Here is an 18,943-nt window from a genome sequence, read left to right as displayed (position 1 = left end):
GGTAACGATGCGTTTGTGATGGTTGCTTGATAACATGTTTTTAGGCCAAAAAAAATGATGGCTGCTTGAAAACATGCATTTGAGAGAGAAGTTAAAGGAGAGTGAAAGAAAGGGCAATCTTATCCCATTATTAAAAAAATTTATATTTTTGTTATATTTTTTAAAGTTAGCATAAAAAAAATATCTTATAATGAATAAAACATCACGTTTAAAAAAAATTAAAAATTATCATGTGAAAAGACTAGATTGAAAAGGGATTTTTATTTTTAAGTTGTTTGAGTAAGAAAAGAAAAAGAGAGATCTTTTCCTACACAACTGTACTGATTTGAAAGGTTATAATAAAGACAAAACTTTTATTTTGTTTTGAAAGAGAAAAAATGCATAGACTTCCATGGATTCATAAAAATATCATAACTCATAGTTAAACCACCACCACCACCTATATATTGTTTGTCTTTCGTGACAATTTGTTGTTTGTGTACATAACAATATACAAATTATATATATATGTGTGCATGTGTAATCTATAGGGATAATATTAGAAAAAGTTTTCAGCATTTTGATTATTCTTATAATATTTTCCAAGATGTTGGAAGGAAAAGCTGTGGTGCGTGAGACAGATATGACAGAGGCAATGCAAAGCCATGTTATGGAGTTGGCTTACAAGGCCCTTGATCTCCATGAAGTTTCTGATTGTCAATCCATTGCAAATTATATCAAACAGGTTTGTTTTTTATTTTTTTTTATTTAATCTCATATTTAAGACAAAGAAAATGAATATACATATATTCACTTGGTATATCTATGGATTTTCATGTATGTATGTATGGAAATTCCACTGTTCATTTACCATCAAATAAAATTGTTAGAGACTTTAAATTATGAGAATTTTTTTAGAACATGAAGTGGTAGGTGGTATCTTTAACCGAATCCCTATTAATTAATTCAAATATTTTCATAACATAATAAAAAAAAATCTCATCCGTCTGATTTTGTTTTTTCTGTACTATGTTTTGAAGTTAATCTTTGTATTATTTTATTATATAGTTAATTGTTGATTATTCTCGTTTATTTTTTTTAACAAAAATGATATCTATCCCATTATTATTTGGCACAAGGAACAGTGTATATCTATTCCAAAAATGGGAAAGCATTTTCAATAAGTTTGGAAGAAACAAATCTCAAAACTACTACTTTTGGCTAAACATGTTATCAAACATCTTTTTCTATTGGAACAAAGTTAATTAATTATAAGAGTTTTAGGGACTAAAATATTGGTGTAATTATTGTGATTGTGATTCTCTCTGTCTTTCCTTTGTACTTGTTTACTGGGTTTTGAGAAGGATTTATAGGCCGGTATTATTAGGTGTAGCTTTATAGATTGAATCTTACTATTGTCTCAATGAAAAGACAAGAGCTTAACCTATTAAATACAAAGAGTATATATTCACCTCCAAACTTTTTGTAACATATATACTAGTACTCTTTCAAATATTCTTTTGGAATTAATGTAATTGTTGCTTCATTTTTTCCCCAACTAAAAAAGAAAACTTTTTAAGTTATTGTGATACTTTCACTTTTTACTCACCACTTCCCTTTCCAACAATCAATGGTGGAATTAACACCACATAATTCAGATTTTGGTTTAAAATAACTAGTCAATAAGGGTAAATAGTCACACAATAATTAACTTTCACTTTTCATACACATTTGAATATATTCAATAACTATATATTTTTTTTTAAATATGTATAAAAAAAAAACTAAAGTCTAAATAGAAGTAAGGACATTTTGGTCATATTTGAAATTATTTTGATTAAAATTGAGTAAATAAGACTATTTTTAATCAATTGATGAAACACGAGATAAAAAAAACTATTTAAAACAAAGAGTTCAAATTGGTATTTTCACATAAGAGTTAACAACTATAATTCCTGATAATATAGTAATTACCATGTAGATACTTAGGAGGTACTCAAACCTCATTGCAACATTCCATAATCATATTTGCCTAATCTTTCATTATTTGAGAAAAAAACCTTTCTTAAATTTTATTTATATAGAAGGGTTTGAAAAGAGAACCCTATCAAATCTAGGGATAGAAAATTAACTAGAGGGGATGGCCCCCACAAAGATCATCCCATAATGGGGTAGAGATTCTCTGTCAAATTAGGGAATTGAGACAATTTCTCATCTTTTATCCCTTTCCCCTCCTAATAGAATTGTGTTTATTTTATATAAATATATATAGATATGTTTTTGTAGTATATTAGTAATTTATTAAAAAAAATTAATTTTAATTTAGACTGTATTTAGTATTTTGAATTATTAACATTTTGTAATATTTTGATTTTAATTTAAACTACATTTTTTCTCATCTGTAATTTTATTTTTATTTTTTTTAAATAAATGGGTTTCCATTGAATTCCCTCGAGGGTTAACCTTTTTAATTGATTGATTTTTCTTCTTTTCTCTTTCTTTCATATTTGAAATTACTTAAAAAATAAATAAAAATATAGTATTTAAATGATACTTAGAAAAATGGGTTTATAGCAATTGGAGTCCCCAAGCTTTACCACTTGTATCACTTAGGTCCCTAATCTTTATTTTGTAGCAATTAGATCCCTAACATTTATTTTTTGGCTCACATAAATCCCCAATGTTATATTTTATATTAAATAAATTCTAATTTATAAGGATAACATAAGATTTCAACACAAAAAAAAACATAGCACCCATTGTTTTCTCTTTAAACCCTTCTTAATTAATTAATTATTATCAAATATATTATTTTGGTAATTGACCTAAATATTCTCTTGAAATATTAAGAAATAATGATAAAAAATTTACATACATTAAATTTTATAAGCATGAAATTTATTAAAGTTGTTTCTATCTATATAACATCATTTTTTTTTAATATGTGTTGAAATAATTTTTAACAATTTATCATGAGTTTAATAGAAAATGTGTGTAGTGAGAAAAAAATTGATTTATAGATCGAAGTACCCATAATAAATTTAATGCTTCTAAAGTTTAAAGTATATGTAAATATTTTTATTAAAAATGATAAAATAATTAATATATAAATGATATTAAATATTTTAGAGATATAATAGAAAATAAATTTTAAATATTTTATAAGAGTATAGGTCAATTTACCAAAATAATATATTTGGTAATAATTAATTAATTAATTTGGTTAAAAAGAAAAAAACATATGAGTGCTACATTTTTTTTGGTTAAAAATCTCATTTTACTCTCATAAATTAGGTTTTATTTAATAATATATAGGATTAGGGAACTATGTGAGCATAATTACCTAATAATTTACTTCTGAGAGCATAATGTTTTTTATTAATAGGCAGCTTTTTATTTTAATTTCATTGTCACTTATGCCATAATGATATATTTCATCAATAATAATAATAATAATAATAATATATATAAATATTATTTTCATAGCAGAAGTTTGATGAAGTATATGGGCCAGCATGGAACTGTGTGGTTGGTAAAGACTTTGGATCTTGCATTACCCACTTGAGTGGAAGTTTCATTTTCTTTCATGTGGAGATGATGGAGTTTCTTATCTTCAAAGATGGCAAGGACTTCCATGAAACCAAGGATGAAGCTATTGGAGTTTTACACATCAATAATAACAATAATAAGCACTAATAATAATAATAATTAAGATCCCTTCTTATTCCTTTTCTTAAATTTTAATATCTTACTACAGTTAAAACTTAACTCCAGTCCAGTCCAGTCCAGTCCAGTCCAGTGTAGGATTTTTAATGTCATGTCAATCAATTCAGCAATGGCATGATGACCCCATTATTTGAACAAATTATTATTATTATTACTATATATATTATATTATTCATTGCGTATAGTCATTAGCAGATATGCACGAACAAAATATGAACATGAATTATTTTATATAATTTACTAGCTAGAATCAGATCGAACTGCAAATAAAGTTAACTGATGAACTATCAAGAACCATAATATGTTTGATTAACAGCAGAACAAGGCTAGAATTTACTAATATGAGAATATATATATATCAAGTACATAAAATAAGAAAATAAAATACCAAATCTAGTTTAGTTATAGTAGTATAATATAAGCATACATATATGTTAATAGCTAGATTAACTTACCATGCAAAGTATATTAGCAAAAACAAATCTTGCATTACAAGTAAGGATGAGGTAATCTGCAACCTAAGGCCTAATTACACAACAAAAAATTGTGATTTCTAAACCTCAGGATGCAGATTACCAGATCCTAACATAATATTATCGATTCTTCCAAAACTAAAACGGAAGATCATCACCATCTAAACCTGACCATAATAGAAAAAGAAGAAAGAAATGAACTCAATGAATATATAGTAATAATTATAGCTTGGTTGAGGCTCTCTATGCATCATGGTATAGGTATTTATATTAGTTTTTGAAGAGAAAACTATATTTGTTATTCTAAGTAATGGCCTACATATGGCATAAAGCAATATAAGATTCTGTATAGTTATAGAGTTGTCCCTTGACTACTTATTTTTATTTTTTTCAAGAGAAATATATATAGTTATTTTCCTCTTCTTGCTATATAGTTGAAAATGATCAACGAGAAAGATACACATAATGATAGTGTTATATTATGCTTCAAGCTAAGCCTTGTAATAATAATAATAATATAAGAATCTTAAGCTTTAAATTAAGAATCAATGCATCTAAGGGGTTCTCTAAATTGATCTATCGAAAGCCGATTGAAGTGATGAAAAGAAAAGAAAGTGACACATTTACATGTCGTTTCGTTGTCTAATCCACTTTTATTTTTTTTGGCTCTATAATTACTTATTATTGTTATTCTATTCCTTGGCTATTCAAAGGCATAACAAGCTCCACCTCATATATATATAAGAAGCTTGTTCAACAACAGGATGAGCTAGCAAACTAAGTAAGTATATACATATATAAATACAATTATTCTCCAGGCGTTCACTTTAAGCTATATCGGTAGGGCTTTCAGTGTTTCTCGACCCGTAAATAGTTTTCGGCGCGACTTTTTTTTATGACCGTATATATTGTAGCTATTTAGAGCATCTTGCAAATTTTCAGAAAATTCCGAATAGTTTACAGTACCGAAAACTAGGTTTAAAAATGTTGTTTTCCACGCACATAAAAAAATTAGTCACGCGTGCAACAACATGTTTGAACCTAATTTTCTGTATTGTAAACTATTCATAATTTTCTGAAAATTTGCATAATGCTCTAAATAGCTACAATATACACGTTCATAAAAAAAATCGAGCCGAAAATTATTCACGAGTTGTAAACACTGAGAGCCCTACCGGTAGGGCTTAAAGTGATAAATATATACATGTATAAATCTTTTTTAAAATCTTGGGAAAATTATGTGGTTAACACATTATTAATACTTATATAACACAACTTATTCCCCACTTATATGAGTAAGTAATGACACAAATGAACAAGTTTTCTTTATTAATTATTAGAACTACTATATATATAAATCAAAAGAAAGTTTTGAATAATATGTCTTCGCTGCCGTTTCATTTTGATTGTTAAAACTTATATATAACCGTTTATGAATAAATATTATTGATTTAATCATTGGCTAATTATATATATATTCATATATCAGATTAATTATCAATGTGGATAATTATGAACACATTCGAGTAGAGAATACTATATATATATATATATATATCAAAATTTTATGCTTTTGAAACCAATCACTGACTCACTACTAGGGTTGCTTTAGTAGAGCATCAACAATGGCAACCAACAAGGTTATGAATATGGCATATCCAATTTTGATTTTGCACAAAATATTTTTTTTGGAAATAATATTTAGCAATTTGGTTTTAGTGGTATAAAATTATTAAAGGAATGTGGACAATATAAAACCGAAAGAAGGATCCAAATTTTATTGTGAAGCAGCAAAAATGTGGTCCTAGCTATACAATAAACTTTTTTGGTCCATATATGAACTTTTATTTGCATCGTTTTAATTAGTACTTGTTTAAATTTGTATAATATCCTTTTTTTTATTTGTTCTCTTTCTGAAAATCCCACCATAAAGTTGTGGTGCTATAAATGCTTTTTTTTTATATGAATTTTTATTTATTTATTTATATGAAGTCTCCACGTTGTCCCTGAACTTTTGTATATGTTGTATCTTCTTGCATGTTTTTAGTCCTTAATGTTAATTTAAATGAAGTTTAAGGACTCAAAACAACATATATATAAATGGAATAACATCAAATTTTATGAATATTTTTAAATATAATTTTAGTGGTTCATTTTCACGTTAGCGTGAGCCACAATATTATATTCTCCTCTTATTTTTGATAGTACAAAGAGATTTCATATTATTAATTTCTATACCTATATTATATATTCTCATTTTTCATACCAACTGCTATTTTCAACACTCTATAAAAAATTTCCCAACTCTTACTTTACATGTCAGAGCATTATCAACAAAGTACCGAAATATATATATATATATTTATATATATATATATGTACGGTCATATCTTTCTTTTGGATCGATTTTTAGCTGATGAGAGTAATAATTTGTAATTTGTATTATATATGCAAAATGGTGATTGGAAACTTTTTAGACCATATTATATGTAGAGAAGAGACATAATGATAACCACGTTCTATCTTTTTAAGGTGTTTAATAGTAATTAACCAAATAAATAATTTATATATATATTTATATAAATACATAAAAATATATACTTTTTTTACATACCAACCAAACTAGTTTAAACAGTCTAAAAAGAGAATTATATTGGAAGAGGGAATCTTGTGAAGTCATTATATGAATATATGCAAACATGTATACAATGCGGCTCCATGATCTCTCCTTAGTTTGCTCATTATGTTGGGTTTAATTTTTTTATAATTTATAAAGTTAATATTTTATGCTTATTCTATATATATAAAAATATTTATATGTGTGTATCACATAATATATACTTCTATTTTAGAGACTAGTATAGATGTGGCATTATAAAATTGGTTTATATATATATAAATATATACATATGTTGGTGATTTATGTAGAGAAACCTTTTTTTTTCCTTTCTACCAATCTTCCTTTTCTAAAATGAGATTCGGCTTTTAGTAAGTATTTATGAACTTTAAAGAAAATATATAGTAATGTGAATTAACTTGGTAGGACCTTTAATATGAAACTAGTCTCTCTCTTTAATTATTTTTTTTTTTTTAAATATAATTGTTATTTTGGATAGAATATCCAATTTAAAGGACAGACGCGCTCTTCTATGTTACTTAAACTCCGATCAAATATATGGTCCACGTAAAAATAAGATATATATGTGCCAACTTTGCATGGATTGTAAACAAAGGAATTAATTTAATGTTGAAAAAATAACTATACTTTATCTTTTGTCGTTTTGGTAATCATTTTCTTTGTTAAAAATGTTGCGGTTAATCCAATGTTTTCTCTTCTATATAAAAAAAAATGTGTATTTTTAACTGTTTGTTTTTTTTAACTTCAATGGAATATTCTAAATATTTAACGAAATATACATTTTTTTTTTGTAAGTAATAAAACTTTCATTGAACAAAACAGATTTACAACCTACAACTATCCTAAAAGGAAAGCCAAAAACACAAGAATCAAAGCTATACATTTAACAACCCAATCCATCTCCTATCTATACCGGTAATCTCTTTACTGCTTAAAAAAATATGACTTCTATCTGTAATTTCTCTTCTAATATGTCTAACTGTACATTGCAAATTCATAACTTTATACTCCCAAAGAGCAATATTCCTCACCTTCCATATCTGATAAACCAATGAAGCCAAAGCCATGGAAAAAACACCTTTCCTGATCTGAGAAATTCCTTTAGCATTTGCCAGCCACCTAATCAAACCATTCAAGTGTCTAGCTTTTGTATGCCACCCTAACCAATCTATAATTTGACTCAAACACTTACTGCTATAATAACAGCCAAAAAAGATGTGATTTATGTCTTCTTCCCCCTGCCCACAAATCAGACAGGAATAGTCCTCAATAACACCATGCTGATAGAGCCTTTTCCTAGTCCTAAGCCGATTCAGATATGCAGGCCAAGTGATAAAAGAATGCTTAGGAATGTTTTGATTACTCCACACAACACGAGTCCAGGATAACTTCACTGAGGAATCACACAAGTTCAACTTCCAATAAACCTTGTTGATACTGTACTCAAAATCACAGAAAGACTGAAAAGTAAAGATACTCTTCAACTTATTCTTCACTGCCACAATTTTTCTCCACTGCCAACTTGTATTAACTGAAGCTTCATAATCCCACCAAGATGTATCTTTAAGATAGACAGAATGGACCCATTTAACCCAAAGACTCTCTTTATTCTTAGCCAGTGCCCAAGCATACTTGCCTATTGCAGCAATATTCCACTGCTAAACATTCCTAATACCCAAACCCTCATGAGCTTTACTCTTGCACACATCCTCCCAGGCCACATTACCAACTCCATCATAGTCTGAAACCCCTTTCCAAGCCCTGCAAATAGCATTCACTCTATGAAAGACCTGCTTCGGCAATATAATGATTTGAGCCCAATAAGAATGCAAAGAGACCAACACAGCATTAATCAGAACTAAACGAGTAGCAAAAGATAAATGCTTCCAATTCTAGTTTTTAATCCTGGTAACCATATTATCAATAAGAGTATCACAATCACCAGCTGAAATGATCTTGGCATTTATAGGAATACCAAGATACTTAAAAGGCAGTCCCCCTTCTTTAAAGTTAGAAATCTGAAGCACCCTTTGAACCTCTTCTTCCTCCATACCTCTACAAATAATCTCAGTTTTGCTAGAATTAATTTGAAGCCTCGAAGTCCTAGAAAATAATTCAACACCTTGCAACATCAAATAAATGGAAATGAAATCGCCATGTGTGAAAAGAATAACATCATCAGCAAAACACATATGAGTGAGTTGAAGATCTTCACATCTTTCATGGAATCTAAATTTCTCATTCCGAGACACCTTCTTCAAAATTCTATTCAAATACTCCATACAAAGCACAAAAAGTAAAGGTGAGATCGGGTCACCTTGTCTCAATCCCCGCTTAGAACGAAATATACATTTAAAACTAACTAAAAATAGATATTTATTAATTATATTAATATAAATTCAAATATTATAAAATATAAGGAAAATATCATTTTGGCCCATGTATTTTTCCCATCGGCCCCTGTGTTTTGCAAAATAAATCAAAATAGTACCCTAGACCCAATTTTTGTCTAAATATTTTCAATTATAAAATCAATTCTCGGTTGTTAGTGATGCGATAGGTTCAAAGAAGCGGAGAAAGTGGTCAAGGAGCTAAGAATGAAATATTATATTTGAATTTTTTTGACCAAAATTGGGTATAAGGCACTAATTTGATCCATTTTGTAAAATACAGGGTCTGTATTGTCATTTAACAAAACACAGAAACCGATCGCGTATTTGAAAAAAACACAGGGGTCAAACTGGTATTTTTCCTAAAATATATTATCATTATTATAATATTTAATATAAGACTACATACATAATAATTATATTAATATAAGTTCAAATTCAAATTCAAATATTATAAAATATTATTATGATAATAATATATAATCCTAATTTTTTACTAATTAAATTAATGTGAACTCAATTGTTATAAAATATTATTATATAATATTTAATACAAGACTAGACATTTAATACTTATATTAATATAAAATTAAATATTATAATAATAATATTATTAATATTAATATATAATACATAATCTTAATTTTTATTAAAAAATAAAAATTATCTTAAAAATGTTATCATACTATATTTATATATTTAAAAAAATCATAAATAGTGTTTTAGTTTAATTTTTCATTTAATATATTTATATCATTCTTTTATATATAATGTTGTTTATTTATTTAAAATGTATATGACAATGATACTAATTTAATAAATATAATTGTTAAATTCTATAAATAAATATATATATATAATGTGTATAAACTTAAGGTACTACAAGTTTATTATTATAGTGTTTATATAAACAAAACATGTAGTGTACGAGCACAATGAATTTATTAAAAAAAAAAATCTTGGGTCCAATATAACACTAACACAAAATCCCAAAACCACTCTGTTAAAAACGACGAGCTCTTGTCTCTCTTGACATAATTTACTCTTAATTACAAGTTAAGTTTCTTTATTTTACTATTCATTATTAAAGATAATACCAAATAAGACATAAACTTGCTAATTTCATTGAATTAAAGCTTTACTTTTGTCTCCCACATATTTAATAATCATAAAGGAATAAAATAATTAATAAGAAAAGGAAAAGGAAAAGAAACGGGTACCAAACAAGTGTCACAACAAAATTGTGATATTTGGTATAATCATCACCAACCAATGCTTTAAGACTAAGACCTAAATTGTATAGAGATTTGGTGCACGAAAGCTAAATACCTATACATGGGGAAAAAATTATGGAATCGGAATCCTGGCAGCAACCTGCAAAATTTACTACCATAGAAATATTTCTCCTATCTACCTCCTGATTTTGACTACTACATTCTTTTTCTTGTCTTCAAACTTTGCTAATCTGTTTGACAAACACAACTAATAATATGGGAAATCAATACTAATAACTTGTTTGGATTCGTGACCAGCACATCTGTAGTGTTTCATAGGTCATGAACACAATTGCAACGCCCGGAACGACCTTGTAGTATTCCGGCAGAATGCCTCTGTACAAGCCTCGTAGGCCTTCATTCTTGAATATATGCTTAAATGTGCCAAATAAGGCAGTATTGTAGACCCGAGCTCGGCCCCCAGCTCCCTCCAGCTGCATTCTTCGCCTCACTAAATCCAGTGGGAATGTTGCTGAAAGACAGCAGTTACAAGAGACAACAATCACAGATGTATTCCATAAGAACAAAAGCAATCTCATTATTATTTGATGTCAACTACATTTTGATCCTATTTTTCAGAAAAAAACATGTTAATGATGTCGCCAAAAGGCTAATGAGACTCTTCATGCATTGAGCACTGGTCTATAATGTAATACATACTCCACAAAAAGCTCAAGCAATAATGGAAACGTTTTTCTGATCAACTTAATATGCTTTGCTCTAGTTTTCCTTTTCTAGACAACAATGTCTTTCGGATTGAATCTTTAACTGGTTTCTACTTTTCCAATTATTGAAGTTCTATGACAACTATCAAAACGAACACACATTTTGACTTCTTTTTTTGATAAACAATATTAAACTTCCTCCAGTGAAATGCTTAGTTCACATAACAATTTCTTTTTTAATCTCCGATCTCCAGACAAAAAGCTAACCTTGTTCAAGTCTAAACCACATGAAAAATTGTATTTCGAAAAGTGTATATAACCCATCAAAAATTATTAGACAGCATCCAAATAATAAAAGATTTTGAAATTGTAACCACATATCCCCATTTAGTCATAAACGATTACCAATTTTCTGCAATTCTTAACCTTTTTTACAGAATTGGGCTTTAAATAACCTCTGGACATAAATCTAAGTGAAGGTGAGGAATACTTAGTTTTCAGTCACCAAAGCCTATTATCATCATCTTGGACTCAACTACTTGATGTTATAAAATAACAACAAAACTGTCACCCAAGTATATTATGTTCTTTGAATAATGCTCTTTAAGCCATTAAGAAGCAAGTAAACGCAGATGACTCGTGTTTTTTTAAAACAGGAGCTCACTAACAGTGTGGGTAACTTAACATTTAAATGTATAACTTACCTGTTGATGATGCAATGCCAGAAAGACCTCCACAAGTTAGACTGACCACGGCAGTGGAATCGTTCGGCCTGAGTCAATGATAAATAAAATAAAATTAGAACCAAATGCACCAAGAGGTCACATAAACATAGAACAATTATGTCTTGTCAAGTGCTTTCATTTTTTGTTATTTTTTCTGCAAAAATTTCAAAAAGTTACACAAAGGATGTGGTCCTCACCTATGAGAGTTCCAGTACTTCCTCAGTGCCTCATAAACAGAAAAGCTTATTGCTAAACTTGGTCCTACACCCTGCATCGAGAAAAAAAAATTCAGTGCTAATCAACAAAAAAAAAATTGACCAGCAAAAAATGAAGCAAAGAATAGCAAAAATTTACCAGCAGGGTTGGTCCAAGTCCTTTGTATAAGCCCCAAAAACCTTCATCTCTACAAATAGTGTGAAATGCATGCCACATGCCTTTATAATATATTACATTTCTCTGCAAAATTGAAACACTAATAAATCATATTGAAAATTCACAAGGAATAGGCAGTTACCAAGTTGCAGACCACACCAACAACGTGAACATTTCATCACATTGAAAAATATTAAATTAAATAAAATTCTGAGAATGTTATAGCTTTTTCCCCAAAATTACCTGTGCTGCAAGCCGTGTCCTCACAAGGTCCAATGGATATGTTACTGAGGCAGCTGTAGTTCCAGCCATTCCACCGGCGACAAAGTGCACTAAAGGTTCTGTACTCACATTACCCTTATAATTCTCCCCAATAACCGAATTCAAAAACTGCAACAAAATAGAATACGATGATTATAATAGCTACAAGTTTAACATATCAGTTTACTTTAATTGCATTGCATAGCTGTATTGATTACTGAAAATATATCTCCTCTTACATTCTTGTAGCGTTCATAAGCATAAAAATTGACAGAAGAATAAGGAAGACGATGAGCAATCGTAACCATATTGCCTTTCCAAAGCGCTTTATACCCTTCTTCTTTGACAATACGAGAAACCTCATGCCATATGCATGGCTTACTCATTGTTGCAACATTAGAGTGCATTCCTTGCACCTAGAGCATATGAAGAGGAAAAAAAAAATTCAAACCACAATCAAGAAACAATTTCCAAAACAAAACATCATCATGGATATTAACAGAAAACATGAACAAAAGACTCAGGTTTAGTACATTTTTGAAAAATATTTTTTGGCATCGGTGTTAGTTATAGAAAACATAATGCCCTTTGAAAGTACAATTTGATGTCTCCCCAGTTCATAATCATTAATGAGGAAGAAAGGCAAAAAAAAAAAAATCTAGTTCTCTTAAAAGAGCCTACACTCAAAACACGTCCATTTGCAACGCATTACAACACAATTTTCTATTAAAAGCAAGTACTCTGTTTAAAAATAAATAAACTAAGAGGTAATTTAGAAAGATATCTACAAAGCAGAACAGCCAAGGGGACTCACGTCCGGTTCCAATGCCTTAGATACGATCAATGGTACTTTCTGGGTCTTAGGTCCTCATACTATAAGTCTATAACCATCATTACAACATCTTAGACAAAAGCCCTTAAAAAGCAGCGTCTTTTCTATACGTATGGTGATCAAGTAAACAAAATTTTAGAATCAATTTCCCTAAACGGCTGCAATTCTAATAATATCTCAAAACACATACAATCCATACCCAAAATACCCACTTCCACAAAACTAATTATCTTCCAATTCCCAAAGAAGTCAACCTAATAAAAACCCATATCATAAAATAAAAGATTACACAATTTCAATAAATGGAATTATCAATGATAATGAAAATTTAAAGAACCGAAAAAAAATACCTGAAAAAGAATGGTGAGACGAGCCAGAGGCGCAGTACAGGTCTTGCTAAAAGCACCAGCAATACCTCCGGCGAGAAAATGTACCGAACCCATATGGGGCTGTTCATTCAAAGACTGTTTAACCTGGCTGGGCAACGGTTGAGGCTGAGGCTGCGGCTGCAACAATTTCCTGGCGCCACCGTCGACGACGCTTCCGTGAGCTGTATTCAGAGCTCTTTGCCCTCCTTCAACGACAATCCCAGCTCGAGCCTCCATACTATCCAAACCTCTAAGAACAAAATATAAATAAAAAATTCAAGTCACCAAGCTTGAGCTTGAGCTTGTTCTCGCATGGATTCCAAGAAGGAAAAAAAAATCTTTTTATAGTTAAAATCTAAAAGGGTTTGAAAATGTCGAAATGGGTAAAAGAAAAGACCAAGAAAAAAAAAATCAGAGCAGAGAAAACCCTAAGGAAAAGAAGAAGAACTGTATCGTAATTACTGTGCTTCTGTGGTCTTACTTGAACCTTGCGAATATTCTATATATTATTAATTGTATATTATGTGTACCCAAAAAATTCAACCAAAGATTATATATATTTATTTGAAAATATATAGTACATTTGAAATTTCCAACCTATTTAATTTAAATTTTTATATTTTATTTTGAATGGTTATTGATGAAGATATTAAAAAAATAGAGAGATATTTATTTTTAATTTGAAAATATTGTTTTAGAATTAAAATTATACTTTATTCTTCAATTTTTTAATTAGTTATTTGATTATTTAAAATTATCTTTTTAAGTTGAATGAGTAATTGGGTATGTATTTTAAAAAATTAGTGTAAAACAATAGATAACTTTTAGGTGTGCTCCATATTTTAATATTTTTTAATGTGTTAAATTATTTCAAATATTAAACCAAGTTCTAAGAAAGTTAATTATCTTTAAATTATATAAAATAGATGTCTCATATATATTTGTAGTCTAAATTAATTTATAATTATTCCGAGATAATTACATAATCTATTACGCTATTTAAATTTTAAATTTATAATCTTTATTTTCTTTTTCACATAAATCCTTTACTTATCTCTCATTTTTTTGTTTTAAAATTAAATGTTAATATTATGATTATCCATGTGACTTATCTAATAAATCAAGTTCATCAACATGAGAATTTATTTAATTAAAAGTGGGTTTTTTTTTACAATTAAATTAATATTCTTTATTAAAATTTAGAAAAATTCAATAAATATATGGACATGTTAATCGTTGTGTTTGGAAGCTTGGTTGGTCACCTTTGCGTTTTCTTTACTCAAATATTTGAGGAAACTTATATGAAGTTTTGGTATATTATTAACTTTTTCTTTGTAAGCTACCTTGAATTTGATTCTTTCTTTTAGTAAAAAAATAATATAATTAAAATAATAATATTGTAAAAAAAAAGGGCATATATATGTAAATTTTCACAAAGACAAAGGTCAAGTTATAGGCCCAACATTTAAACACTCAGTGCAGATAATCATAAGAATGTGAGTTGAGCCCAAAACAACAATATGAGCCTGTCAGCCCATAAAATAGTGAAAATTAGATCTTGTACCCATTTTAAATGATCAATTTTAATTTTTATCTACTATTTTTAACTTTTATTTTAATACCCAAATTTTCAATTGATGTACCCATTATACCCCTTCAATTACATATTTTTTTTTCTCCTTAAACACACTACAATTAGAATGTATTTCCAATTTAACTATAATATGACACATATAATACACATTACAACAACACTTAGAATCATGTGCTCAAATAAGGGTAATTTGGGAAATCTCATGATAATAATGGGTAAAGTTCAACTAAATATATTTAGTACCTAATTTTAGTTAACTACTCCTAAAAATGGGTAGTTCTCAACTTTTCCCCATAAAATAACAATAACAATATGGCTCACTAGATTACTTGTCCAATTGTACAATAATGGGCCTATTTTACCAACAACAAGTGGAAATTACATTTTATATGGCTTTTTTTTAGGAAATTTTTTCTTAAATATACATTTTTTTGTTTTTTTTTTCACTTTTCTACAGATCCTATTTTTTTTTCTTCAAAAATATGCATTCAAATTTTCAAAAATACGATTTTTAAAGTTTCATAATTTCGAAAATACGATTTTTAGGAAAAACAACTTACTGAACCAACTAAACATCAACAAAAAAAAAACCTAAAAACAACTTGAAAACAACACAAAAAAAAAGAAAAAAAGACAAAACTGTAAAAATGTAAAAATTTTCTTAAAACTGTAAAATTGAAAAAAAAAATATTTGACTATAAAAACGTAATTTTTTTAGCGAAAAATTAGTATTTTATGTAATTTTCCCTTTTTTTAATCAAGTTTACAAAAATATGGCTTTTTCAAAAAAACTTATTTTATGGCTTTTTTTTTAAGAATTTTTACTTTTATGGGTTTATTTCTCATATTTTTGTATAAAAGTTAGTTTATGTCATAGTTTTTCTCTTAATCAAGTTTTATTAAATTGGAAGGTTTTTTTTTTGTAATTTGATTATTATTTTTTAGCTTAATTGATTTTGTTTATATTAATATTACATTACTAATTTTATATTAATTTTTTCTTTGGTTGTTTTGCAATTTTTTTTTTTTTTGTATTATGAATTGTGTTTTAAAATTATTTTTTTTATTATAAATACTTTTTTCTTTTTTTTAGATTTTACTTTTCTTTTTTCAAATCCTGGGTAAGGTAGTCAGTTTCTTGATTGATCTTTGACAATTATGTAAAAAAAAATCCTAGGGCTACGTTAAATAACATGTACCAGGAGGGGTAGTCAGTTATCCTAAGATGAGTAACTTTCAGCCATAAGAGGGGTGACGGGTTACTCATATTAAATATGAAAAGAAACATCAAATTTGAAAGAAAAAGAGGAAGAACACTTCATTAAAAAATGAAGAATAAGTAACTGTGATTTTAGTAACATAGGTAACTAGTTACCATAAAGAACCCAAAAATATACACACACATCAAAACGTGAAAGTAACCCGTTACCCCCCAGAAATATACACACAAAGAACGTGAAGGTAGCTAGTTACCCTCATAAATATATATACAAAGAACGGGAAGGTAACCAGTTACCACAGATCTGAAGATAGTAAAAAAAAAATTAGATTCACCCCCTTTCCCTTCTCTCCCATCTTCTTCATATAATTTTTTTTCTAGATTTGAATGTTCACATCAGGGTAACTAGTTATCCATTCACGTTTTTCATATTTTTATTAATTTATTTCCAAATTTTGGTGTTCTTATAAGGGTTATAGTGAAAATAAAATGCTGAAAAAATTGATTTATTTTTTTTACATATAATGGAAAAAGCTATGAAAAAATTACAATAATAAAAGATAATAAATAAAAAATAGTAAAATAATTATGTAATATTAAAATATGTTTGAAAAAAAAAAGGAAAAAATGGAATGAGAAAATAATAAGTACAAAAAATGAAGAAAAAAAAAGGAAAAAAGCTTAGGAAAGAAAACTAAAAAAATATGAAAAAAAAATAAAACAAAAGAAATGATGAAAGAAAAAAAAAACAGATGAATGACTAAAAATGAAAAGAAAAGAACAAAAAAATGAAAAAATACGAATGAAAAATTGGTAGAAGAAAATGATAAAAAAAAAAAGAAACGGAAGAGGAAAAAAGAAAGAAAAAAAGCTCATACGTGTGAAAAAAATTAAAAAAAAAAAAGAGAAAATAATAAATACAAAATGAAGAAAAAATAGAAGGAAAAAAAGAAAAAAATGAAAGAAAACTGAAAAAAAAAATATATAAACAAAACAATATAAATGAAAGAAAAAATTAGATAAATGAATAAAAATGAAAATAAGAAGAATAATAGAAAAATGGAAAGAAAAAAAAAGGTGAAGGAAAAAATAACTGAAAAAAAAAATAAAAATGAAGGAAAAAATAAAAAATTGAAAAAAATAAAATTACCTTCAAAATCAAAGAAAACATAACTATGATAAAAAAAATGTGGTATTTTTCATATTTTAGTTAGCTATTAATTGTGTTTCTCATACTTTAATTTTTTCTTTAATAAACTTTCACATACAAATTAAGAAAAGTATAATTCTCATATTTTTGCACATTGATAGTATAAAAGCCATATTTTTGAAAAATTCCCATTAAAAAAAGTGGAATTATATTTTATATGACTTATTTAATCAAGTTTACAAAAATATGGCTTTCTTTTACACAAAAACATATTTTATGACTTTTTTTAAGAATTTTCACTTTTATGTATTTAATTTTAATTCCCCATATTTTTGTATAAAAGTTGGTTTATGCCATAGTTTTACTCTTAATCAAGTTTTATTAAATTGGAAGGGATTTTTTGTAATTTGATTATTATTTTTTAGCTTAATTGATTTGTCTATATTAATACTATATAACGATTTTTATATTAAATTTTTATAAAGTTTTTTTTTAATATGAATTGTGTTTATTAGTTTTTATTTATTTATTATAAACTTACTAGTGACATAGTGACCTAGAACGTCTAATGGTGTACTAATCTCAAACCTACTAGTGCCCTAGACACTCGGAACGAGTAATGGTGTACTAATCTCACTCTTACTAGTGCCCTAGACACTCGAAACGACTAATGGTGTATTAATCTCACACTTACTAGTGCCCTAGACACTCAGAACGAGTAATGGTGTACTAATTGTTGGGAATAGTGTCGTTAAAGCAATTATAGTTGACAAATGTTTTAAATGAAATAAATAATTGAATTGAATATCAGAAAAATCAAAAGTTTATCTATGTGGTCTTAATCTCATATTGGTATGAGAGAATCGAGATTAAGATAATAAACTTAAAACAGTTCGCAGTAAAATAAAGTTATGGAATCTTTAGATTAATCACTGCTAGTATGGTTCGCTAGTATTATGAATACAAGTGGTTTAGAGCCGGGTCACTAGTGTAGTAGGACACTTTAGTGAAGGTACTTTGTATAAAGTGATAAATAAAATTAGACTAGATATGATTTGTTAATATTTGTTTAAACATTGTTTCATAGTATTAATCAAACTCATCAAACGATGATCATATACTCGATGATCTTAATCTTGAGGTTGCTATGAACTCCTATATATGTCATCTGATCCTTTGATTCATGCGTTGAGGTTTGTCAGAATGATCAGACTAAGAGCAATTATTTTGGGGACTCAATGATATATATGGCTGGGGACATAGTTTAATAGATATGG

At 27.7% G+C, this 18,943-nt stretch overlaps 2 protein-coding genes across 3 annotated transcripts; one reads left to right on the top strand and one right to left on the bottom strand.

Moving 5' to 3' along the window:
* Window positions 1-476: 476 nt before the first annotated feature.
* LOC133801304 (uncharacterized) lies at window positions 477-3,844 on the top strand. Of its 2 annotated transcripts, none has more exons than XM_062239473.1 (2): window positions 477-724; window positions 3,466-3,844. In XM_062239473.1, the coding sequence occupies exons 1-2, from the start codon at window positions 587-589 to the stop codon at window positions 3,673-3,675; spliced, it is 348 nt and encodes a 115-aa protein (XP_062095457.1). In that variant the 5' UTR covers window positions 477-586; the 3' UTR covers window positions 3,676-3,844. The 2 variants fall into 2 exon arrangements, with proteins under 2 accessions (XP_062095457.1, XP_062095458.1); XM_062239474.1 differs by having other exon boundaries at window positions 494-724; window positions 3,469-3,844.
* Window positions 3,845-10,307: 6,463 nt separating this feature from the next.
* Window positions 10,308-14,189, bottom strand: LOC133801303 (uncharacterized). Its single transcript, XM_062239472.1, has 7 exons — window positions 13,686-14,189; window positions 12,743-12,919; window positions 12,486-12,632; window positions 12,225-12,326; window positions 12,068-12,138; window positions 11,850-11,917; window positions 10,308-10,952 (listed from the first exon to the last, which is right to left on the bottom strand). Exons 1-7 carry the CDS (start codon window positions 13,938-13,940, stop codon window positions 10,711-10,713), a joined length of 1,062 nt encoding a protein of 353 aa, XP_062095456.1. The 5' UTR covers window positions 13,941-14,189; the 3' UTR covers window positions 10,308-10,710.
* Window positions 14,190-18,943: the final 4,754 nt, after the last annotated feature.

The sequence above is a fragment of the Humulus lupulus genome, chromosome 9 (assembly GCF_963169125.1).
Source record: "Humulus lupulus chromosome 9, drHumLupu1.1, whole genome shotgun sequence".
NCBI classification, from domain to species: domain Eukaryota; kingdom Viridiplantae; phylum Streptophyta; class Magnoliopsida; order Rosales; family Cannabaceae; genus Humulus; species Humulus lupulus.
The sequence above is the reverse complement of the archived record's forward strand: the minus strand, read 5'-3'. Positions and strand labels throughout refer to the sequence as shown.

Excerpts from the sequence above, each read along its gene's own strand:
- LOC133801304 (XM_062239473.1), top strand. The coding sequence starts at position 587 with ATGTTGGAAGGAAAAGCTGTGGTGCGTGAGACAGATATGACAGAGGCA. Across the intron at positions 725-3,465 it reads TTGCAAATTATATCAAACAG|CAGAAGTTTGATGAAGTATA; the intron begins GTTTGTTTTTTA and ends TTATTTTCATAG.
- LOC133801303 (XM_062239472.1), bottom strand. The coding sequence starts at position 13,940 with ATGGAGGCTCGAGCTGGGATTGTCGTTGAAGGAGGGCAAAGAGCTCTG. Across the intron at positions 12,139-12,224 it reads GACTTGGACCAACCCTGCTG|GGTGTAGGACCAAGTTTAGC; the intron begins GTAAATTTTTGC and ends TTCTCGATGCAG. Across the intron at positions 10,953-11,849 it reads TGGCATTGCATCATCAACAG|CAACATTCCCACTGGATTTA; the intron begins GTAAGTTATACA and ends GCTGTCTTTCAG.